Source organism: Lepisosteus platostomus, chromosome 20 (assembly GCF_059453375.1).
Source record: "Lepisosteus platostomus isolate fLepPlt1 chromosome 20, fLepPlt1.hap1, whole genome shotgun sequence".
NCBI lineage: Eukaryota > Metazoa > Chordata > Actinopteri > Semionotiformes > Lepisosteidae > Lepisosteus > Lepisosteus platostomus.
Window position 1 is genome coordinate 17,814,939 of NC_142630.1, and position 26,279 is coordinate 17,841,217.

The 26,279-nt window shown below is 37.6% G+C and overlaps 1 protein-coding gene and 1 long non-coding RNA gene across 7 annotated transcripts in view; one reads left to right on the forward strand and one right to left on the reverse strand.

Annotated features, from left to right (window-relative positions):
- The window catches only part of fhod1 (formin homology 2 domain containing 1), a 43,536-nt gene extending 24,220 nt beyond the window's left edge, over positions 1–19,316 (reverse strand). For all 6 annotated transcript variants that reach the window (XM_088613803.1, XM_088613801.1, XM_088613800.1 and 3 more), the window contains exons 1-7: positions 19,111–19,316; positions 16,132–16,238; positions 14,913–14,977; positions 5,550–5,617; positions 4,148–4,253; positions 3,678–3,772; positions 2,991–3,102 (exon numbers count right to left, since the gene is read on the reverse strand). In XM_088613803.1, coding sequence (XP_088469929.1) covers positions 2,991–3,102; positions 3,678–3,772; positions 4,148–4,253; positions 5,550–5,617; positions 14,913–14,977; positions 16,132–16,238; positions 19,111–19,275 — 718 coding nt within the window. In that variant the 5' untranslated portion in view covers positions 19,276–19,316. The remainder of the gene's footprint in view (positions 1–2,990; positions 3,103–3,677; positions 3,773–4,147; positions 4,254–5,549; positions 5,618–14,912; positions 14,978–16,131; positions 16,239–19,110) is intronic.
- A 99-nt stretch (positions 19,317–19,415) lies between these two features.
- On the forward strand, positions 19,416–22,066 carry LOC148644710 (uncharacterized). The gene is made up of 2 exons (XR_015928666.1): positions 19,416–19,534; positions 20,938–22,066. It is a non-coding gene; the product is annotated as an uncharacterized LOC148644710 (long non-coding RNA).
- Positions 22,067–26,279: the final 4,213 nt, after the last annotated feature.

Consider the following 26,279-nt stretch of genomic DNA (forward strand, 5'->3'; position numbering starts at 1 on the left):
GATTTTAGATAGAAGCAATCTCAAAAATACAATACTGTTAAAATAAGCATCAAAACATCATACACTTCATATGCAAGATCTCCAACAAAACATTTAGGGAAGTGGTATTAACTGTACATACATTTGAGTTAAAATAACCAAGTTATTCAGATTCTTAAAACTGTATATGCACAAACAGATATTAGATTAAGTGAGGTGTGAAGCTGTTCAACAAGAACACAATTTCTGCCTGGTAGCAGAAATCCATTTTAATTTATTGGAAAGAATTCTCTGTGCTTATGTAAAAAAAAGGAATGCATTATGTGGATATGAACAATGCTAGCTTCATCTCCAGTAATAATGTTCACGAAATCACACATAACTATAATACAGTGGTCAGACAGGCCGTTGATGAAATTGCCCCATTAAAGACTAAGATAGTCAAAACCACTAGATACTCTCCATGGTATAATGATCAAGCATGATCCCTTAAACAGGAGTTCCACAAAGTAGAGTGCAAAATGGAGGTCTACTGGTTTGCAAGTATTCAAGTCGGCATGGACTGATAGCCTACAACAACATAAGAAAGCCCTATATAGAGCTCATTCAGCTTACTATTCTGAACTTATAGAAATCAATACAAATAACCCTCTCTACCTATTTAAGACAATAGCTGAGTTTGAGGTATGCTTATGTGGAACCATCCTTAAGCGGTTTACTTCTACTATATTTAACTAAATCATTTTCATTATGCTCAAATATCTAATAATTGTACCACTTCGTCAATGTCACCAGTTCAGTTTGGGGTACCACAGGGATCAGTGCTTGACCAATATTGTTCTCTCTCTACATGCTGCCGCTAGGTAGGATAATACAAAAACATAATATTAACTTTCATTCATATGCTGATGACACTCAAATATACATTTTGTTTACACCTAGTGACAAACTCTTCTATTATCACTTTAGTTAATTGCATTAATGATGTAAAGACTTGGATGTGTGAAAACTTTGTCTCTCAACTCTGTTGGTTCTGTTGTTTGGAGGCAACAATACTGATAGGACTACTATAACTTCAGCACTTAACTCAGAGGATTTAAAAATTTGCCTCAAAGACTCAGCATGTAACCTAGGCATCATATTATACACAAGGCTCTTGTTTAACTCTCATGTTAAAACAATATCGAAAACATACTTTCTACAGTTAAGAAATATTGCAAAACTAAGGCTGTTTCTCTCCACTCAAGACACAGAGAAATTAATACATACTCTTGTATACAGCAGGTTAGACTACTGCAATGCCCTACTATCAGAGAATTCAGAATGCAGCAGCTAGAATTGTTACTAGGAGCAGAAAGTACGACCATATAACACCCATATTTAGCTCTCTTCACCGGCTTCCTGACAGGTACAGGGCAGACTTCAAAATCATTGTACTTACTTACTAGGCTCTCAGAGGTCAGGCACATCAGCTATCAGTGGGGAGGAGAGCAGAGTAAATTCATAGATGGGGATTATTAGGAGGCCATGATTGGTAAGGGCCAATGGGAAATTTTTGGCCAGGACGCCGGGGTTACACCCCTACTCTGTTGTTGTTTTGCACATTGTTGTCTCTGTCTGTCTTTCTTTCTTATACAATTGTATTGTTGTTTTTTGTACTACTTACCGTCTGAGAGCTAGCTAAATAGCATTTAGTTATACCATATGTTAGCAGCCATATCACCGTGCAACTCACGACTGGCAACCCACTGAAGCTAAGCAGGTGTGAGCCTGGTCAGTACCTGGATGGGAGACCTCCTGGGAAAAACTAAGGTTGCTGCTGGAAGAGGTGTAAGTGGGGCCAGCAGGGGGCGCTCACCCTGCATTCCATGTGGGTCCTAATGCCCCAGTATAGTGATAGGGACACTATACTGTAAACAGGCGCCGTCCTTCGGATGAGACGTAAAACCGAGGTCCTGACTCTCTGTGGTCATTAAAAATCCCAAGGTGTTTCTCGAAAAGAGTATGGGTGTAATCCTGGCGTCCTGGCCAAAAATTTCCCATTGGCCCTTACCAATCATGGCCTCCTAATAATCCCCATCCATGAATTGGCTTCATTACTCTGCTCTCCTCCCCCCTGATAGCTGGTGTGTGGTGAGCATTCTGGCACACTATGGCTGCCGTCGCATCATCCAGGTGGATGCTGCACATTAGTGGTAGAAGGAAATCCCCATTACCTGTAAAGCGCTTTGAGTGGAGTGTCCAGAAAAGCGCTATGTAAGCAATTATTTTTATTATTATTAAACCAACATCAGTTCTGCAAAATCATACTGTACATCAACAGATTGAAATAAAGGATTGAAAATTATGGGGAGTGAACTTCTTGACGTGAGGTAGAGGTAGATTTGAATGTGTGTTTGAGTTTTGATAAAGAGAGAAGGCACAGCAAGGGTTCAGATTGTGGACGAGAGAGGCTGGGAGTTTAATAGTTTGATAGTGCGAGGGTAAAAACTGTCACCGAGTCTGGCAGTCTGGGCCCAGATGCTCCGGTACCATTTTCCAGATGATAGAGGGTCAAACAGTCTGTAACTGGGGTGTGGGAAGTCTTTGATGATGCTTAGAGCTTTTCTCAAGCACCATCTGTCATACTCTAAATGTCCTGGATGGATGGGAGAGCAACCCCAGTAATGGACTGGGCAGTTTTCACCACCCGCTATAGGGCTTTGCAGTCAGCAATACTGCATTTGCAATACCACACAGTGATGTAACCTGTCAGTATGCTTTCTGTAGTGCATCTGTAAAAGTTAGTGAGGATCTGGGGACATATCTTAGCCTTCTTCAACTGCCAGTATAGCATAGCTGTATAGTCCTTATAAAGCAACATTTTTTAGGTAACGTCAAAACCATACATTATAGGATGCAGAATATTTTAAATCTAAAGTATTTTCCCAACATGAAAGACCCTAAGAGAAGGATTTCTGTTTGGCTGATCCTCTATCAGCTGGTATCACACAGCATTGAGTGGGGCTTACCTCCACTGCTGTCTGCAGTATTGACAGCCTGAATGAAAAGCTGGGCATTGGACTCTTTGTATTCCACAAATACAATCAGAAGCTTGAGAGCAGTTTTCACCACCAGGCGAGACTGATAAAAGAGAGAAATAGCGCAATATCTGAATAATCCAGTGTTTTCAAGACTTCCAGTATAAATGGAAAGACAATAACACTCGCTTTCCAGCAGGGGTCATTAAACACTCAACACAAACCACATCAACTTAGTGCCAAGCTAAAAATAGACAGACTTTGGCAATTTCTAAAACATTATTTGCACACCCAAGGGACCCCCTCTGTACAATTGAATAGCGTAGTCTTAATAAATGTTTGCACATTGTAGGATATCAAAGAACAAACAAAAATAGTTGTTTTTTTTATCCATCAGATTACTTTCAATCAAAAGCAAAACATAAGAAAAACATGAAACTACATTGCCATCTTCTATGTATCTACCAGGAAATCACAATATATCACAATCATAACATGACCCAGTACAAACCCTCATTCACTGCCACCATTGTCCTAGTTTTTCATTTTTAATACAGGTCTACCCCTGCACAGCTCTAATGTCATTCCACTCGATTCCCTTCTGATTTCAGGGGATGAAACCGTGTATGCAGTAACTTTAGTGCCACTGTGCATGGTCAGTGGCTTCAGTATACTCACCACACTACCCGTAAGTGTGTAAAGCCACTGGACAGTTTCATTATGGTTTATAATTCCATTCATTCCATCAACGAAGAGCATTATCTGACTGAGAGCTGTCGAGACACAAAATACTTAAAAATACACAAGATACATAAAAAGGCTTATTTTATTTAGTCTGTTGAAGACTTATTAATCAGCAGCTTTCTTTACTTAATGACCAACAATCTTTTAATCAAGCATTACACTCTCTTTATTGTAAATGCTTCAATAAATGTGTGGAATTTGAATGATAAGCAACATTTCCACTATGGATTAGTTTCCTCTGTAAAGCACATAGAGAAAACAAAGCACAGGCTTTATCTCAAGATGTTCCCTTATTTATGCTAACAAGGGGATATTGAAATAATATAACAAAAAAATCAGTTTATTCTCCAGGGACACTGTCCTGGATTGTCCCACACCTGCACAGAGTCCTTGGAAGCCCATACCTCTCAGAATGTAGTTTTGGTAGTTGTGGTCTGCCTCAGTACCAACTTTAATGAAGCAGGTTAACCCCTCAGAGCTGACAAACTCTGGCACCAAGTCTTTGTCATCCTAGAAGAGAGACTGTCATTAGTGTTTAATAAAACATTTTGTTTTGTTTTTCATATGACATCAGAAAACAATATCCACAGACAAGCATAAATGTGTTTCATAGTTTCCAACTAGGGCTCAACTGAGCACGAGAAGCAGCCCTTCCTGTTGGCACTGTTCTCAAAAGCCCACACCTGCAAGGCTGTACTATTTGCTGCTATTCACCCTCCCTGCCAAGGCTGACAAAACCAGTCTCAATGTTGACTACAGTGAGACATTTGCAGCATAGAATTACTTTTTAATTTACTCCTTCTGTAGCCATCTGAGGTTATTACAACAAAGTTCAAGTCAGTTGAGGCAGCACTACAAAACATTGTTAAATCAAAGAACATTATTCAATAGGAAGAGAAAACACTATTGGCATACGATCGGTAGTTACAGTAGAACTCAACAGTATTTTCACTAACTTATTATCAGTACTTTGATAGAACAAAACAGTATTTAGGATTATTGTGGTACAGTTTAAGATGTTCGAAATCAACACTTTTGTTTGCCTTTAAAGAAGTCCCTTTCTCAAAATCAAACCAAAGATGAAAATTTCGTATTTCGTATCAAAGCTTTCACCTCCACTGAGCAGATTGACACTGACAAAGATTTATCCAAAAGATTACCGCACACAAACACCGCAATGCACAGGAACGAGACAGCCCATCACTAGTACCAACAAGAGGGCCCCAAAATAAAGCGATATATTTATTTTGTTGTGTAGAGCTATTAGAAAGGTATTAACTTCAACAAATTATTAGCAAATTATTCATTGCTAAGGATTTTATCCATTAATTTATAATTTTGTACTGAATGTTAAATGTTAAATGTTACATATCCTGAGCATTTTTAAGAGAGGGTATAACTAAAATGTTCAGAATTTGTGAGTGACAAATTCTCTATCATTAAGGTTTTTCAATTCAGAAGCTGTACCACAACCCACCTCAGATACAACACCCGGCATGATTAAATAATTCTGATAGGTCAGTTTATGAAAAAAGCTAGGGTGCATTAAATTATCAATTAATAGATCATATATCACTTCACTTCCTATGCTTGACTATGAATATAAGGTATAGGTTAATAAAAGAAAATTGAGACATTAAAAATCCAAGAGAGATAATTATATATCTTGCATATCGTGGTGGGTATCTAAATCTATGTTGTAGAGTTGTATGTAGTGTGAAATGTAGGTAACCAAATTCCCAGATAATAGCTTGTTCGAGACATTTTATACAGAAGAGAATTGTTTTATAGAACTCATTTTCTTACCTGAAATAACTGTTTCAGAGAGAAGAGGGACCTCCTCAGCTCTGGTCCTTGAGAGTTGTATAATTTTTCTAAAAAAAAAAAAGAAGGAAAAATGTTTAATTGCTAGAAAGCCTCACAAAGCAGCACAGGAATGAAATGGCAGAAAGACCACTTCCTTTTATTTCTAATGAACCCAAGATGTACATATGTACATATGTACATATAACTATATGTACATATATACACAAAACTGAATGGAAAAACTTGTTGATTGAAGCTCCGATTTGTTAATGTTGTCAGATGTTTGGAATGGATTAAAACTCTACTGAAAATAACTGCTGAAATGCCTGAGTTTTATGAAAATCCCTACAAATGTTAAGCTTGAATGGTTAAAGTAAAATAAATTTAGAATTAAACAGTACTGTTCATAAATAATTGTACTTTTCTCACACACAAAAGTGTTTGCTGTACTTAAAATTTGCATCTCACATGCAAACATTTTTACTTGAAGAGGGTTACAGTGATGTCAGTTATCTCAATGCTGGTTTTCTTAGCAATATACAATAATCCATCAGTGTGGTTGGTATCTGCTTCACTGGAAGTACAGATATTAGTGTTACAGTACTTTTAGAACAGGATACAGTACTGATAAAAGATGTCAATGGATGTGTAGCAGCCCAGAAATACTGGCTGAAGAGTCATCAAGTGCTTTAATTCATTGTCCTATCATGTACAGAACATACCTGGAACAACTCAATGCCACTTCTGGATAGTCTGGGCTTTCTGTCTTGACCACCTTAATTACAAATAGTACCTGTATTGTGGATCTCTGTCAGTTTTGCGTCTACTCCCACTGAAACATGAATTATATTTGACTAGCTGAGACTTGATCTTCATACTTGTCTTAAGGTATTACCTTTCCAGTATTTACCACACTAAAGTGGTATCATTGCAGATACTTTTACATTATCGTTATTATAGTCTTTTCTAGTTTACAGAGCTTTTTGACTGCTTTGCATAACTTTAGCAACACTGTACTTAGATGCATTCCATTTCACACAAAATGGATTTTCATCACATCTATATTTTTTAATCAACCTTTTAATTCTCAGTTTACACATTTACTTCTTATACAGCATCTATAATGTATAAATTGAAGTTATAAAAATGCATACCACACCCAGCCCTTTATTATATGACAATATGAATTTATCTGAAACATTTTAAAAACTGAATTGCTGAATTGAATGTCTTGAAAAAGCCTCCTTTAAGCGTGACCAGTGTCCCTCTTTTCCTCATGCAAGTCCTGTGCTCCTTTCCCTTTCATCGTGAGCTCTTGCAAGAGGAAGGAAGCCTGTGAGAGTCAGCGACAGCCATGTGGGCAAGTCTGCTGTAGAAGCTGCCTCATGCTGATAGAACAAAGACATTGCTATCTTTGGTTCCTGCCACTGTACAGACTTAATTTATATTTTACGTGTATTTCTCACAGTACACACACTGACTTTAGCACAGAGCTTAACTTCCTAAATAACAAACAAAAAACTCTAATTGGATTAGTTCAAGTATATCATTGTATATTATACTGTAGTAGTACTGTGTATTTTAAATATCTGTGTACAGTTTTTATTTTTCTGGCATTACAGGTTAATGGTAGGTGATGGGGAAGAAAGAAACCCTTTAAAGTTCTGAAATCATGTTTAAACATGATGGTGAGCCAGTGAGCTTGAACATGAAGGGCTATATTGGGGCAACAATTCTCCAGTAAACTCTCTGTGAAGTCAACTCAGGTTCTGCCCTCAGCACTCATGCAGCCTCTGTCCTAAACAGTTAATGGCTGTAATGACTTAGTATTTGCACTTGACTTTATTCTCTCGTTCCAGAGTACACCCCTCTGACTCTAATTTTACAATTTTATCTGGATTTTATCACAACTCAGCAATACAAGATATGCTATGACACATATTCCCAGAGTGCAAAACAAAATGATGGGACAGCACCATATTCAACTATGTTTTAAAAGTTCTGTAGACTCATCTCCCCAACTTGCCAATTTAAAGTATTTTGAAATTGGGTTTCTAAATGAAGAAATAGTATGAAATCCAAAAGTATTAAAAAGAAGATAAAAATTGTAAATGAGTGGAGTCCATTCAGCTCATCTTGATCATTTAGCAATTTAGTAGCTAAACAAAACTAGAGTTTTGTCCAACTATTTCTTAAAAGTTGCCAGTTATAAATCACCATTGTCTAACAAAGCAGATTTTAGGTGGCATAATCTCAAACTTTTAACTGTATTATTACATTAGTCAAAGAATGCAAAAAAAAGTGTAAATCTACACTCATATCCAACTTTTCTTTGCAGTTCCTTTGAAAACATGGCTTCCCATAACTTCTGAGGTTGTACAATTACTCTATATAGAATAAAAAAGTTACTTTTCTGAAACAGATGATAATCACCATTAGTTACTCCTGAGGTGTTCTAAATAAAATCCAAATGATTACCATCATTTGAAGCTAGAGTTACATGGGTCTCAAAAAGTGTGAGGGTAACACAAAGCCACTTAATTTGCTGAAAACAACTTCTTAATTAAAGGCTTAATTATATCACAGAGCATAGTACAAAGGTTAAAAGTCAGAAGTAAAATGTTGCTTAAGAGCCTTCTCAAGTGTAAACACAAGAAGCACAGGATTTACTGTTCGTAATCCACATTCTACAAATCATCCTCATAAACCATAGTAGTGGAGTTGTAGTGATGGATCTGGTTGTATTTTCAAACAGAGAGCAGTACTGCTGTTGTACCAATGGGCAATGTGCGCCAGTAAAAAACACCCTATTATGTAATGGGCACTTTCCAGATTGTCACTGTAAATGGGAATTTGTCAGTTGATTTTCAGTTTAAAAACAAGTTTGTATGCTAATTTATAAAAAGACTTTATATACACCTCTGACTTGAACCACTTCATAAATGCGGACTAGATTTGTATTGTAACTCTAAAATCCAATGTTGACACAGAAAAGTATGACCAATTATCTTAGACTAGTTTGAGAGAAAGACCTACATGCTAGATAATACTGATTGCTTCAGGCCAGCAATTAAAGATTAAAGTTAATCCCCTGCACTGGCTCAGGACTGGTGATAAGGGGATAGAAGTACAAACAAGAAAGACTGGTTCTAACATTAACATGCTTTTTTCTAAGCCTCATTTCAGAATACAGAACAAATTTGATTAAATATGAAGACATGTGCCATTGTATAACACATACTTATGAAACACACTTTATGTTCTTTATGAAACCCTATAACACCCAGAGCTATATTGTATTTCTAAAGCAGCACTACTGTACTTGTACAGAGGACGAAAGGCTAATACTGAGCAGGACATTATTTCTGAAGTTATTAAAACAATGGGAACCATATTTTCTTAGTTAACAAAAGACAGGATGATTGGAGTTTCCCAACATTCTTATTAGCTTTCATGTTTAATCACACTTTCGTCACCAATATATTGTGAATTTAAATCCTAACTACCACCTAACGTCTAAAGTTAACCAATTTTCAATTATCTCTTACAGAGAACATTCACTAAAGCTGCTTGTAAAAGTTCAGTGGGTGGGACCCTCAGGCAATGCAACAAACAACCAAACTAAAATAATTCAATTCCCAGGGCAAGACAGGGGGATGGGCTTTCAGGAAGTAGAATACAGGGAAAATAGGAGTGCAGTACTGGAGGTGATTAAATCAGGTACAGTATCCTTCACATGGTCTGCTTTGGAGATTTAGTTAATAACTGCTCTTACCCAGGGAAACCAAAATCTCCAGGTCCATATAAGGTCATCTACAAAATACACTGAATTGCACCATTAACGTAGTTGGTACTGCAGAACACATTCTTGCACATGCTGCCAGTAATCTTAATTACTCCCAGGAGCACCAGAACAGCTACAGTCTGATCCTAAAAATGTACAGACTCCCTAGGATTATCAGTTCATGACTTTGCTGTATCTTACAGTTCATAGCCCCAGCTTCCCCACCTTGGCTGCTTATTTTGTAGGCAAAAGCATACACAAAACCTTTACAGTAAAATAAAAGCATCTGCTTCTGTGTCTTCTTGTGATAAATGTGACTCCTTACACAATTATATAATAATGTCATAAATGAGACAAATGTTTCATAAGATGTAATTGTTAGAAAGTCAACACCATGCACAGCTTATTGACTATCACTCCAACGCAACACTGTGTACTCAACAACGTAACATTATTAGCTTTGAAAAGATCTTTAAACAATTATTCCTAAAAAGTTCTCATGACCTTTGGTATCTAAAGTCCTCTAAACAGGCAAGTGTTTTCACACAAAAAAATACTTAACTAGTGTCGTCATGGGTACTATGGATGTTTGCCCCTTATGCTTTCCGGCATGTAGGGGTATCAGTTTTTTACGGGACAGGGTTGTCAGCCTTGTGTCCAAGCTCCAGCATGGAGGACCTGGTGCCCGACGTGAGACACGAACCCACTACCCTGAGATTAGAGTCTCATGCTCTACCAACAGAGCTAGCCGGGGCCATAGGTACTATACTTGGTATTCATTTGAATTAAGGTAGGAAGTCTAGGCCTGTCACTAACTAGAGTCTGTGAAATCACCTATTTTGAGAGCATCAAATTTTATATGCTTGAGTCCAGAATGCTAATAACTTAAACTTGAAGCCTGCTGTTTCTTTCACAGGTAAAAGTCCTAATGATAGGGTTTCTCTATTTATAACCTTTATAGCACTCTAAAAAAATATAATCTATGATGGCAAGTACAGTACATTCTTTTCACAAACTATTACAAAGCTTGAACTTCAATAATAACCACTTTTAACCTATGTACTAGACAGACTACAGATTACTTAGATATTACTGACAAAAACAGAACTTGGAGAAAGGACCGCCAGGCCATGTACAGTAGATGTGGAATCCTGGACACTGTGAGAAACCAAAAGGCTGCAACATGGGGGGCACAGCTGTGCACAGAGGGTGTGGAGAAGGTCTGAGAAGGCTGTCTAGATACCAGTATTTACAGCGCTCAGAAGACAAGCAATTGACAGTAATTTTCATTCCAAACCCTTGTGATGAGCTCAACTTTAACATCCAATGCCCACTCTATAATTAATCGGAAAACTCCTATATAACAATCTTGAATGTCCAGAGTGAAACCACTTAACCCCATGTGCTGAGGGCTGTGAGTCATTGCCCACAGATAGATGAAGTACTGCTGCACACGCGGTCAGGAATGAAGATCAGTTTCACAGGGCTAAGCTTGGATTGTGACTTTCAGCAGAGAGATATTGCATGACATTAGGAGTGTGCTTTCAAAATGTATACCATGGGGTTAAAATGAGAGGATATGAAAAGCAGGACTATTAATGGAGTACAATAAGAATGTACCTGCCACACAAGGTTAAACAACAGCCAACTGTCATAAACCACAGCATGGAAAGTCATCACATGTGGATAATCTATACAGTACTCACAAGTACTTTCAGCAGATGTTGAAAAGTACTATTTTAATCATTACTGTTCTATAAATATTATGCAACACCAGTGCAGGACACCAGAAATCTAACACAACAGCAGTGATGTCTGAGGATGTGAAACTGCCCATTAGCCCTCTGCAGTAATTTTAATATTACACAGCTACTTTAATATTAAAACATCCATCAGGACAGGAGAAAATGTCACTTTTTAAAAAATATGGCGAAAGTCAAAATTGCTGAACAATCACGTTTCTATGCTCAAAAATGTATTTTATATTTACATAAACACTGAAGAAATAATATAGATTCTAAGGGTTTTGAGGACAATTGTTGTGCTGTGGAAATGTAGAAGATTCAAGACTGCTGCTTCCATCTGCAAAGGCTGCTATAAAGACAAGACTGTCTCATTAGTATTTAGAGCTAAACTGGAAGGGATGTAGCTTATAGATGATGGCTTACCTGCTATTTTTTTAGTTTTCCTTTGTTCCCAAAATCTAAGAATATTTAAACATTTGTCCCCTTTTGTTCTGTACTGAGTAATTTTTGAACTTGCACTGTAATTGTCATGAAATGACAAATTTTCCTGATGAGTGGTTTCTAAATATACTTTTACAATTTATAAAAACAATTAATACATGTGTATAATAAATACAAATATTATTAAATAGTATATATATGGTATAAAAATGATCATTTTAATATGTTCTGCTCAATTTAAAAATGTAAGTAAAAGCGAACATAAGGAAAGTTATGTAATAGTCACACTTCACCATTGGTTAAACTATGTATAAAAAAAATCCATTAATGAAAGCCTGCCAACACTTGCTAAGAGGTCTTCTACTTAACACTGGGAACAGAAATACTGACAGCTGTGAAAATTAAAAAATATATACTGAATAACTTTTAGATGTGTCAGATTCCTATAACTCGCTCTAGATCTTGTTTGTACTCTATGGTACACTTGTATGCAGGTCTCTGTTTGGGTGTAGTTTCAAGTATGTAATGATCCCATACTCACAAGCAATTCATGTTTCCTTTTAAGACCGTTTATATCATGAAACATTTTTTCCCCAACATTGTAGAAAGAAAATGGAAAGACTGCATTATGCTGGTGAAAAAGAAGCTATTTTCCATAACTGGTCCAATCCTGAAATAACAGTGGCAAATCTAATGAGCAGGCAAGAGCAGCAGAGGGGATGTTTTCCATGTTGGCTGACTGCAAAGATCTTCAATAAAGGACTTGAAATGTGTGATTACAAAAAAAATGAGAGGAGAGTGTTCTGCAAATAATTAATAGGTTACCACTGGGTTTTCACTATTGAGACAGAAAATTAAATAACAGCACACCAAGATACTTCATAGAAACAAACATCCATATTACATTAAATGGGAAGAGAAATGTGGCTCTGAACAACTGGATTACAAGAGCAACGCGCTGAGAGAAGCAAGGAATATTTTTAGTCCGAGATGGATTATTAACAGCAGTAGTGCTCAGTACAAACAAAAGTGAAAAAGTGAAATCATTTTGTGATAAACAAAGTCTGTGACAGGAACCCTTCAGCTCTCATGAACCTGAGCTTATGTTGGAAGAGTAATAGAAAGCTTATAAACATGATACAATACTGCAACCAAGAGCAAAAAAAAAAAAAAACAGATTTACTACTACCGTTATAAATGGTATACTGTAAGCATGATTAAAAAAACTCTAGATTTCTGCTTTAATGTTTGTAAACAGCGGGTATGCTAAGAGAATACATGACTATATGATTAATGTAAAAGTCACAAATTAGAGTTAATACTCAAACTCAGTACTCACAAAGTGCTTCCTAAACCCTTGATGACCAAAGTAAATGTTATAAATGAGAGAAAGACATTTTTGACTTTTCACATTTTCAGATCTAGCTTGGCTTGGTTGCTCGCTGAGAAAGGTCTCATCCAAATGTTTCCTAAAGTAAAAACAGCTTTAACAAAACTTTGTATAAAACTCCCAGAACTAAGGTGACTAAGGGACTCTAAAGGTAATGCGGAGAATGCAAATTAAAGAACACATACACAAACTGGTCACATCTTAATTGTGGCAACAGTTAAAAAAACACTGATTTAAAAAAGGTATTTTAAACTAATCAGTTGGTATACTAAGTAATAAAACAAAACCAAATAAATCTGGGTATAAAAGGCATTTAAAACAGATATGAGATATTTTCCAAAGTCAAACAAACACAAATTTTCTACTTGGTACAGTAACGTGCAGCTGTAGATAAAGTAGATTCCAAAATGGAAGTATATCAAATTCCAAAAAGCAGATCCTGACATAACACTTTTGTAAGCAAAAGAAAAACAGGATACTGTGTCACTAATCAAGACGTTAAAAGAACAAAGTAATGCAGCCCTGCCTCCTGCAAGTCGGAAAGCACTCCAGGCTACTACATCTGAATCATCTCCTTCCTGCATCTCCTTCTCCAAGTCTACTCAGGCAGTAGCATGTGCCCTGGAAGTTTGCCACTAGTGCGAGTCTGTTTACATCTTCAGAACAAACTGGTGTTATGGGAAAAACTCAAGCTAGTCTGACAATTAACCAGAATTCTGAAAGTTAAACTGTAAATGTTACATACTGTAACTGTTTTGTACAGGAACTGATTTCAAATATAACAAATGGACAAAAATATATTATGAGCTTTGTTTGCTTGGAGTAAGTACACTAGAATTGATTGAGGTGTCTTAATCCAAAGTGTAGATTATCTATGCTAACAGTGATTTCAGATGGGAATTTGCCATGTGAAATATCTTAATATTTTCACAGCTTGTTACTCCCACATTGTACACGGCACTGTAAGTAAACTGGACAGTACTGTGGTGAACTGATTAAAGTATAGATATTTTTGCAAGTCTAACTGCAGCCAATATCTGTTTCCTGACAAAATTCTTCCTCCACACTGAGCTGCTGCATTCACTTACCGAAACAGTTCCTTATCACTGCTAGATCACATTTCCCTAGTACAAAAACTGTGACAGGATTTGCCCTAGGTTTCCTTTTTTTGTGAGTTTCTATTTTTTATATATCCGCTTTTATAAAATCTAAGATATAAACAAAAAGTAAACATTAGAATGAGTTGTACAAGAGCCATGTATTTTAATCATTTCAATTACATTGTTGACTTAAAGCTTAAGCTTTTTGTATTATAAACATAAAAAAACATATGGTGACGTTCACATTTTCAAAACTGGGTTATTTAATAGAGGTTGCTGATTACCAATATTGGAAAGACCAATCAGAGCTTTAAACACAAACTGACGTAAAGTTTCCTTCTGACATTCAGGTGATAAGTGAGCTCTATTCTTACTGCTGCTGGACTTTGCTTTATTGTAGTTGATGTCAATCTGTTTTTTTTTCCCCAAAAGGAGACAATACAACCCTTGGATAAAAAACATGACACATTTCATTATCTTCACCTTAATGACATTTGAATATCATAAATGAATAATAAAAGCATGTGAATGCATTTCAAAATTCCAACATGGTTACAACACTTAAATTTCAGCATTTTATTTACAGTTCTTATATAGGTTTCACTTCTCTAGATGATGTTTGGAATGTTAGAAGAAACTGAATAATTCAACAAACTTAATGCTTATTGCCCACACTGAAAAAGGAGCTTTCTTGTACATGATTGATTTAAATAAAAAAAAGAGCTATTATTAAATGAGGCTTAATCTGCATAGGACAGATATTTTTCCTGTTAATGCTGTAACAGATAGTTACAAAATAAAAAAAAAAATCATTGCATTTTGGAAGGCTTAAGATTTTATTATATTAATTGATTCTGTAATTAATTATTCTGTATATAAGAAGCTAAAATTCAAAGCATTTACCTAGTATGGAGTGAACCCGAACAGACAACTGGGTCCTCAGAATAAGAATTGGCTTTTTCCCTTTGCTGTAAAAACAGAGAAAAATACCATTAATTTGAAAAAAAAAATACTTGCAGATCAGAAATAAGTCTGATTTTATTTGGAAACATACAAATATGTAATTAAAAACTAAAAATTCACAAGTCAATAATATAATTTTTTTAACCATGATGTTGTGCTCATCTCATCTGATAACATCAGCATAAAACATCAACCATGCTATTAAATATAATTCTAATAAATCAGTAATTCAGCAATTGTGAATTTTGCATAAGAAAAAATCTGTTTTATTAATTGGGTTCTAGAGGTCTGCAAAAATATCAACATTGCAAGCACTACCAGAACCGAAAACTCAATATGACCTGACAGTTAGTGAGTGATTTTCTTTCTCCTCTAAGCAATGAGCACAGTGTTAACAGAACTTTATCCCAACTGTAAGAACTCATCTTCAGAAAGGCACTCAAAATCACGTGAAAGTTACAGTATGTAATGCAGCCAAGCTGTTGCTGCCCTTTCCAGATTGGAAGCGTTAATTCTCTGTTGCCAAAAAACTGACCAATTCATATGGAAACTGCCTGCTTTGCATATGATTTGCTAAGCAAGATAGAAATACTGTATGCTATGGAAATGTACAGAGAAAACATACATGGTGAAAAAAGCCTTAGTTGTTCAGTAGATCTTTGTAAATCATAATAGAATCATTCATATTTACAAGGACTGGCATTGTTGGGCCAAGTAAAAGACCACAGGCATCTTTCCTCTCATTATTCATCAAACAATCTAGAACTGTTTCAGGAAGGCTCTTTACATATGCATTTGACGCTCACTATATCAGCAAACTCATGCAATTTTAAAAGTCAATACATGGACAGAGAAATTTGGTGCATCTGAATCACTGCTGTTCCATAGGGTGCTATAGCTAGAAGTGATAAAACATCAGTGCTTGTATAGAACACTATAAGGTAATTTTGTTGTGTGCTAAAATGTTGCAAAGATTGGGAGGAAAACCCAGCAGAGTGGAAATGACATATTCCAGAATCCAATTTGTTTGAGATAAAGCAAGAAAATAAGAAATTTTCTGCAAGCTTTTGTCCAACTTAAAATATTTTTAAATGTTATTTTAGTTCACTATCCACTTACGGAACACAAACAAAAAATGTCAGTCGCCTTAGCAACTTACCTGATGTCTTCATAAAACTGCTGCAGATCATCACGCTGCTCTGCCAGGGATAACTCCAGGTCCAGATAGTTCCCACTTGGAGCCAACTGCAGGGCGCAGTCTTCCAACTGTGGTAAAAAACAAATCATCAATTAATATTAAACAATGTGTTTTCAACAATGTAACTCCAACACTCTTGACATGCTACTGTGAGGAATAATGTGTGGTTCGCCAATTAGCAAACAAAACAAGAACATGAAATATACAGAATAAAAACTGACCAAAAAATAAAATTGTGTAATATGCAATAAACAGAATACTTGTCAGGGTCAAATTTATTTTGGCACTTGGTAAAAGATCAGAGTGCAACGGCACTCACAAACACATCACATTTGTATTTATTGTATGTACAATCAATTGGATTATTGTTTATAATAATATGTTGAAGTAGTTCAAGTAGGGAGCTGTGTCAGCATGCATAGGCTGCAAAGGAACAAGTAAAGGTTTTAATTACATGCTGAAAAGAGAAGAAAAGAATCAACATTTCAGCTGTGTAGCCTTCTTCAGGTGTGACCTGTGTGAAGAACATGTTGAATGAAAAACACGAAGAAAAGCAACACAGCCGAAACCTTTCTTCACTTTTCAGCGTGGAATAAACCTTTACTTGCTCATTTGCATAATAATATACTATTGAAAAGCATTGTACAAAACTGTTCTGTGGAGACTTTTACACAATGTAATGAGTCATTCCAATTGTTACACATTCACCTGCCTTGAGCATAAAAAAACAATACAATGCATGTCCTGCCTGCATATAAAAATCCAGAGGTTATTAACAATTTGGCGTGCTACTGAAAAGTTCTATTTGTGAACATGATGAATTCCTTTATGAGCTGAAAGAATGCTGTGCTGTATGTATTAACTCATTGAATTTAATTTGTCTTTACCACATAAATATTAGGACCTATTTTAAAAATGTCACTATTCTCCTCCTCCCCAGTGAAGAGTTGTAGAACCAGCCTTATCTGGTGTTTACACCACCCACCTTAAATCAAAATGAAACTTGATCTAATAACAATAGTGACTTATGCTATATTTGTAACATTTCTTACGATATGATGTCTGAACTAAAACAATTATCTAACAGTTATCTAACTGCTACCTAAATCTCAGATAAACCTCAGTGCTATCCATTTACCATATCACGTAACCTACAATCTTAATAAAATTATCACCCTTAACATTTTTAATATTTCATTATTAATATTTTCCCCCCTTAACCTAATGTGCAAATGTCGATCGCCACTAGATCAAATTATAAATCTTATGAGTTCTTGCTCTCCAGCTCTAAAGTACCTGTCAGGTGGCACAGATTATTAATATTCACAATTTGATGGCCTCAGAATTTCACCACCTTACAATTAGCAATACTGATGCACAAAATACATTCTGGTGTATTTTTACCACATCAGGGATTTGTCCGTTAAATGCCAGCAGCTCTGAATCATTTGAAGGGCTTTAAATGTCCCATTGCGTAAGCAGCCATAGCTATTAAAGTGTGAAAGCAACAGGTGGTCCCCAACTACTCATTACACTAAAGTGAGTTTTAATTGGTAATGCAAACTGACAGTTAATCTGGAAATGGTAAGAGATGGCTAGACTAATGGACTGAATATTTTAACAACCCTACATTATGACAAGGTTTGAGCTGGGAGCTGCTTGAGAATGTGGGCTGTGAAAGAACAGGTAATAGTTTATATCAGGCTGAAAAGTAAAAAGAAACAACACATTTTGCTGTTGAGCTGTCAGGTGTGAGGGAGAGAGAAAGTCTGGGGATATAAAGCCTGGAATTTACCTCTTCCTGTTCCTTTACATTATGACATTGTTATAACATTCTTACAACATGTCCCCTCTGGTTTTCGTTGAGCAGATGCATCGTTAAATGTCATTAAAGCCAGAAAAAACGACTGTGCCTTTCATGTGCTGAAACATTCTTTGCAAAGTGCATCATGCACCACAGTTCTTACCACCTTCATTTACATTGTTTCCTTCTCGGGAAAAAAAATGACAATAAAAAGAAATAAAAAGCAATGGACACTTTAATTAGGTTTGTACTAGGAGAGGGTTAGGAACCACTGCTGTCAGGTAATTTAACACAGCTGATTACAACACAGTTGAACTGGGAGGGACCGACTGCATACAGTATATGCAGGACACCCCCAACACTTAATATTTCTTCTTCAGGAATCGTCACTTTTTTTAGTAATTGAATGGAAAAATGCGATAATGTGTAACAAAACATTAAAAAAAAGCTTTTAAAAGTGAAAAATGTAAGGTTACAGTAAATCCTATAGCAGTGGTTCCAAACCCTGATCCTGGTACACACCTCCCAGTGTCTTATTTCGTAGACAAATGTTTAATCACGTGCCGACAGACTTCTGTTTTCTATTTAAAGTCTATTTTCAAATTTGAGGTCAGCTCTAAAAAGGTCAAATAAGTTTTGCAATTGGTATCAAATCTTTGCCAATTCCTGAGTTTCAGAATTGCCTTAGTTTGTCTTAGCTGAAATCTAACCGTTAGGCCACTCCAAAACTAAAAAAAAGTGTTTGGTAAAGTCATTCTCACATATCTTTCACAAATTCGTTATTTATTAAATCAATAAAAAATACGTGTACGCGTTTAGGAAATGCTCCTTAAAGTTCGGTACACTGACATTATCGGAAACAGTATTCTTAAACAAGGATACAGTATTTCTAAAATTCAATACCTGAGCACTGAAATAATTAAAACAAAAGCAAAACAATTCTCGTTTAGCAATGGAGATTTAGAGCTCAGCTCCAAATGACATGGACTGAGGTTGGGCACAAGGAGCCGGTCTACTTTCTCATAGAAAAAAATAACTTTTACTAAACTGCGTCTTACATTCTTATATGCAAAAACAGTAATTCAGGATATAGAACAACATGCTGCAAAAGACATAAAAAATAAAGAAAAACTTACTTTTTGAGGAGCTTCTAACAGTTTATGCACCCCGGCAACTTGCTCAATCAAAGATATATTTTCGTAAAAAGTGTAAGGCGGCGGTCTCCTTGGCTCAGGGAAGTTTGTGCTAACGAAGGGGTCTATGTCGTCCAGGTACTGGACTCGGCAAATTACTGTCGCCATAGTTTGGTCCAAATCAGTTGAAACTGAGTGTAAATGCTTCTGCGGTAATATACTGTATTACACATCCATTGGTAAAGCAGGAGAGACTGTCCAAGCAGCGATCAGGCAGGACAAGAATTCCCCGGACGAGAGTGACACAACTGGAAAGGCAGCTCCCACCCATGTGTGACGTTCCAGGAAGCTGCACCGAGAGCAGAGCAGCAACTGCTTCCTCGCAGCCGGCGGCGCCACCTCCTAAGCAATTGGTGATCTTCTTCAGGTTGTGATTTCTTCTCTGTAGAAAATAAAATTGAATATGTGAGATATAAGAGGACCCTGTTATCGATCTCCCAAGGTGTGCTTAATTTACACGTACTGTAACATTAATCGTCCATGACCATAGACAGTAATCCTTCGGGTTTTACCGAGAAAGAAAGTACTTCGTGCTTTTCTAGCATTTCGAGAGACTGCCGAAGGTGTTTCGTTAATTACCAATAAATGTGATCTCGTTTCCTGAAATACAATTGGTAGAATACCATCAGGGCGCGGAAAGGTGTTTAAATTTCTAGCATGTTAAATACCTTTCACTCTCTCGAGGTCTGTTATCCTTTTTAAAGTATGTTTGTAGTTTATTGTAAGTCCTTTACGTGAATTGAAGTAGATGTTTTCTGTTTCTTTCACTCTAACCTGATTGCTCGAAAATATTTTATTAATATAAACATTACTAGTCAAGTGCGTGTTGTAACAAACGAAGTAAAAAGTTCGCCAAATTTAGCTTTGAGGAAAGTTAAAATCTACTTCACACATACATTACTAATTTAATGGTATAAGACTGCATTAATTTTGGAAATCTGAATAATTCTGATGGACTGCTAACACTATGCACTTTGATCATTTAAGGAGAGCACTGTAGATTGAGACCTGATTTATCCAGATTAAGTTCTTGACCAGAATGCTACTTAAGTGTAGGATTTCTTTCCCCTGACTTTCCTGTAAATGAAATGGGAGTTTCAGGGGAAGGAAGATGCTGGCTTATTTTACAGATTTGTCTGCATTTCTATTGATCTGGTCTTTATCTTTTTGTATTCTTTCCCTGTCCGCATTCCATGACTCTCTAAATAGATAGAAACTTTATTGATCCCGTGAGGGAAATTGCAGTGCAACAGCAGCTTAGCACAGTCAACACAGCACAGTGTAACGAAATAATACAAAAATACAATACATACAATACTGTCAGTACAGTCAGTGAGAAGTGCACTAAAAAACGTTTCTCACAGTACAGAATATACAAAAAACAGAACAGTACACAAAAAGTTGTATTGCACATTATAAATATAAAAAATGTATTGCACAAGTCCCTAGCATATATTGCACAAAAAACAGTTGTAAACAGAAAAACAGATGTAAGCAGAGAGTTTAATGTTTAGTCCAAAAACAGGTCAATATCAATGTTGCCCCTGCCCAGACACACAATGGATGAGTTGTACAGTCTTATGGTAGAAGGCAAGAATGACCTGAAGCGACCCTGTTATTCAGAGAGGGGACAGATTCTGTTTAAAAAAATGAGCTGCTATTAAAAAGACTAGGATAAACACTGAATTATATTTTAAAATCTTGAATGAACAAGTTATTAGAACAGTAAATTGATTGTCATTATTCAGAAACCCAATAATTATTTTACAGGACAAGCAGCCATATCACCCTGCAACTCACAACTGGCAACCCACTGAAGCTAAGCAGTTGTGAGCCTTGTCAGTACCTGGATAGAAGACCTCCTGGGAAAAACTAAGGTTGCTTCTGGAAGAGGTGTGGGTCCTACTGCCCCAGTATAGTGACGGGGACACTATACTGTAAACAGGCGCTGTCCTTCGGATGAGACGTAAAACCGAGGTCCTGACTCTCTGTGGTTATTAAAAAATCCCACGGCATTTCTCGAAAAGAGTAGGGGTGTAACCCTGGCATCCTGGCCAAATTTCCCATTGGCCCTTACCAATCATGGCCTCCTAATAATCCCCATCTATGAATTGGCTTCATCACTCTGCTCTCCTCCCCACTAATAGCTGATGTGTGGTGAGCATTCTGGCGCACTACGGCTGCTGTAGCATCATCCAGGTGGATGCTGCACATTGGTGGTGGTAGAGGGGATTCCCCATTACCTGTAAAGCGATTTGAGTGGAGTGTCCAGAAAAGCGCTATATAAGTGTAAGCAATTATAATAATAATAATTGTTATTATTTTTATATAGCGTGTTTCAGTGCTCTTCCTGCTCATTTTATCCTGCACTGCCACCTAGTGTTCACTTATCGTAAATGTGCGTAGAAAACAGACCTTTTCAGATGATATTCTGTGCAAAACAGAAACATTTCCAGTATAGGCCCTTGTAAGAATATAACGAGCAGTTGTTGTAGTACCACAGTTATGTTAGGGGCTTAATTTCCTCCTGTTTTCTCTATAACGGGTGGGCCTGCAGGGAAGTGAAGATGCACTGGTCTTCTTGCTACAAGTGGTATTTCTTGCAAAACTGGGAAACTGGAGCTCCTAATTCAGCTCACTACACAGAAGTCCAAACGTTTCAGTCCTGCTTGGAATTTTAAAATCCACTTCTTTCCTCTTCCTGTCTTTCCAGTGTTGATTTCTCTGCACTCCCAAGAAGCTCAAGTCTTGTAGCCCATAGTGAACAAAGTTCTACATTTCTGCAGGTCTGGAGGGTTCCTGCATGCTAAGAGTAGTACTTGTGTGGTTAGTTTGTGTTTGATGATTGTGTTAGCTACTGAAATTGAAATCACTAAAGTTGAGATTGTTTTTAATTGCATTATTTCTACTACGCTCTTTTATACCATATAATGGTATATTATATGGTATAAAATATACCATATAACAGCCATATCACCCTGCAACTCACAACTGGCAACCCACTGAAGCTAAGCAGGTGTGAGCCTGGTCAGTACCTGGATGGGAGACCTCCTGGGAAAAACTAAGGTTGCTGCTGGAAGAGGTGTTAGTGGGGCCAGTGGGGGGCGCTCACCCTGCGGTCCATGTGGGTCCTAATGCCCCAGTATAGTGACGGGGACACTATACTGTAAACAGGCGCCGTCCTTCAGATGAGACGTAAAACCGAGGTCCTGACTCTCTGTGGTCATTAAAAATCCCAGGGCGCTTCTCGAAAAGAGTAGGGGTGTAACCCCGGTGTCCTGGCCAAATTTCCAATTGGCCCTTACTAATCATGGCCTCCTAATAATCCCCCTCTGTGAATTGGCTACATTACTCTGCTCTCCTCCCCCACTGATAGCTGATGTGTGGTGAGCGTTCTGGCGCACTATGGCTGCCGTCGCATCATCCAGGTGGATGCTGCACATTGGTGGTGGTGGAGGGGAGTCCCCATTACCTGTAAAGCGCTTTGAGTGGAGTGTCCAGAAAAGCGCTATATAAGTGTAAGCAATTATTAATTATTATTATAATGAGTTTAGGTTTTTGATTTTTGTTGGAGTAGGTCTGTGAGTCAGCTTCTTCTCTCTGAGATGCCTTGTTCCGTCAGTAGTGATCATTTTAGGTTGTGTAACTGGGTCCTTTAGTTTTGGCTATTGCTAAATATTCAGCTATCCTCACTTATTATGTTTTAGCCAGAGCTCCACCAGAGAATAAAGGCCTAATCTGCTTCTATTATTCTGTCTCATTTTCTTAACGCCTATTTCTAAAATAATTTAATAAAATGACCACAATCAACAATACACACACTTCTTACTATCCTTACAACGAAAATGCTTGTTATGTGAGTTTTACTGTATATCCTTACAACAAAAATGTGGTGTGATTGAGAAGAAATTTTAATTTAAATAATTTTTCAAAGTGTGGATGCATAAATTCAAGACATAGTGAGGATATAATTACCACTATATTCAGGACATTCTAATGTAACCCAGTGTTGCACTTAATATGCTACTAAAGTTTCTTAAAACCATGTGAAGAGGTGGTTTCAGTTAGTCCCACGCTTAATTAACCTCAAGACAGCAGCTGCTGTTAGTTTGGGTTCATTGCCATTGAGAACAGGTTTATTATTGTGCTGCAGACTAATTTCAGTGGCCATGTTTGAAGCAATTTTTAAAATACTTTGTTGAAGGTTTGAATACATATGAAAGTGTGAAAAAATCGTTAGTGTAGGATAAGTGTTGGTAATAATCACACGTTAAGAAAGAATGTGCTGTGAAGTGACTGCTAAAATGTTTCTGCATTCAGAGTTATGGGAATGATATAGTTTTTCTCAGGTGTTTCCTGAGAAGGGTGCTTCGGTGGCACAGTGTAAGAATTGCTGCCTCATGGCACTGGACCCCTGGGTTCATTTCAGGACCTGGGTTGTGTCACTAATCGCACACGGGCATGTAAGCGCTCCCACATTCCCACGAGCTCTTCTCTCCCTAAACGTCCACACACCAATCTACTCAGCGCTGTTTAAACCCTCACTAGTCTTCCCTTCCTCGCTCACGATTGAGGTCTCCTCCCTGAGCTGCGTAGTCGTACATTTCCTACCCTGCTTTACTAGTTGTTAGAGCACCGGTATTCCGACTCAACGCCTCGCTTCGACTACGTCTTTGCCTCCCGATTTGGTAGTTACGAACTCTCGACTCCTTCCCGGATTTTGGACCCCAGCACTTGTACTTGACCACGCCTTCGCCTACCGACTCAACTCCTAACCTTCGTCATTGTATACCCTGTTGTGTATCTATGTTGGTGTTTAGGGTGTTGATTGTCTATTGTCTAGAGTGGTTGTTGGTTGTATTGTGATGGATTTGATTATCTCCACAAAGTCATAGTTATCGCTGATGTAGCTGCTGTGCTTTGTGGAATTTGAATTAAGGTGTAAGTCAATGAATTCCGCTATCCTGTAAGTCTCACTGTTGCAGTCTGAAACAATGGGTCGTCCACTCAGGACTTCATGTGGTATTGTCTAGCTCTCTGGGTTCTTTTGTATTTTTGGCAGGATGTAGAAGATGTGATCTCAGATTGTCTGCTCCCGCAAGGTAGTTACTTTTGTTTATCTGTGATTTGCTTGTTGACCGTCATTGTTTGTGATTTTCTGTAAGACCCTTCATTCCAGTGCTCTCAGGTTGACTTATTTTTCTACCTGGTCTGTGTGGAGGTTTTGTATCGTGGAGATTATCCGTTTGTATGAGCTCTTGTATTTTTTCTGGGATTTGCCACTTTCTAGATTCCAAGATGGATTTCACAAGAAGAGGAATAAATTCCTTTTCCTTATGGTGTTCGAAAGGCTGCAAGCTTCACCCTCCTGTGGTATACTTGTACATCTGCCAGCAGGTTGGCATTCCGGTTTTGTTGGTGTCTGGTTGTTGGGATGAAGGAGAGCACTCTGTTTAATAGGCTGTCTTCTTATGCTCTGGGAATTACTGGTTTTGACAGGTTTACTGTACTTGATTTCCCGTCAGTGGTTTGTTGTTTAGGGCTGTTGGTTCTCAGAAGTTTAAACACTGCTATTCAGGGTGTGTTTTATTTGATAAATGTGTTGATCTGGTGTAGATTGTCCTTCCTGACTGCAATGAGGTTTTCCATGGAGTTAAGTGGGATATGAATCCCTACCTCTGGAAAGGTTCTCCTGTCTTCCCTGTATGTGGCCTTTGGTTGCTTGATGGCTGTTTCCTTGACCTTCTGGGCCATGTTGTTCATGCCGAATGACAAGATGACCTATTGCACCTCCTTATTCTCCTATTCTATTCTTTCTAATAGCACTGCTGCATTGCTGAATGTTGCTCCTGGGTAGCTGTAAATCTGGATGTTGTGCTGCATGTGCTCTAGGTTTCTACTCCGGTTTGAGTCTCCCAGGATGAGGTAGGTAGGTCCCTTTTCAGGCCATGGAGGCCCATGGGGAATAAAGGGCAGGGGCCATGTGACAGAGTGCTCATTATTTGTGAAATGTGAAATACTCCAATACTTCCCCTACCCTTCTGGTATGTTTGAGAGAGTGTATGTGATACGAATGAAGTGTGAATGATACTTACCCTTTTGTTGTTTCCCAAAAATCACTGCAGTGTTTTTCCCCAGCGTTGGAGTATTGTATTGTTTTGTGTTGATCAAGATGGCCACCAGTCACCTTTCCTATTTGTAGTATCACACAAATGATCTTAAAGGGAAAGGTTACTGGTGAGCCATCTATAAATAACCGATGTAAGGTTAGTTGTTTTGTTTAAGTGAATATATCACAGTTGCATGACTCTGTTAAAATTTATAAGTTATTTTGGGATGGCTAAATACTTTATTTTGATCAATCTGCCCATCTCTGTTAACAAAAATGTGAGTGAGTCCCTTAAAGGGGATGGTCCTTAGAAGAGGAGGGGCTATAAAAGGGACTGTAGAGCTCAGTATGGAGGAGGGTGCCTTGGAGGAAAGGTGTGGAGAGTACAGTCAGTGGTAGCTTGTTGCTTCTTCTGTCCTTTTTTACATCTCCCCTGGGAAAGATTCAGACTGGTTGCATGTCTTGTGCTATTGTGTGCCTCCTAGTACTGCTCTCTGTGGCAGTCTGATCTTTTCTTCCCTTCTCCTGTCTGTGCTTGCACCTGCCTCCGCTTTTCGGTGGTTTCCTTCTGTCCCTTCCCTTTCCCAAGGACCATGTCTGGTGGAACTGAGCTGAGATTTGTTTTTCTCCTTCCTTCCTCCCTGACTGTTGTTGTTTTTGGGGTTCTATTTTGACGGTCCCCGCTTCTGACACCCACTTTCCTCTTCCTATTGTTGGGGTACATTACACAGAATTTCACTGTTCTTGTTCCAGTATTGTGCTCAAACTGTACAACTTGACAAACACCAGCCAATTTGTTCTTAGAATCATTGCGTATCAGGCTGGATCTTCAGAAACCAGATACCAGAGCAGTTTGGAAGAAGCAATACCAACACAAATACTACTATGATATACGATCTGCAAACGTCTTTTGAAATCGATGCTGCTTTGTACTTCAGAAACATCACAGGGTTCACAATAGTGTGGATTCCAAGGCCTGTGAGTAAGTACACTAGACCTGGAT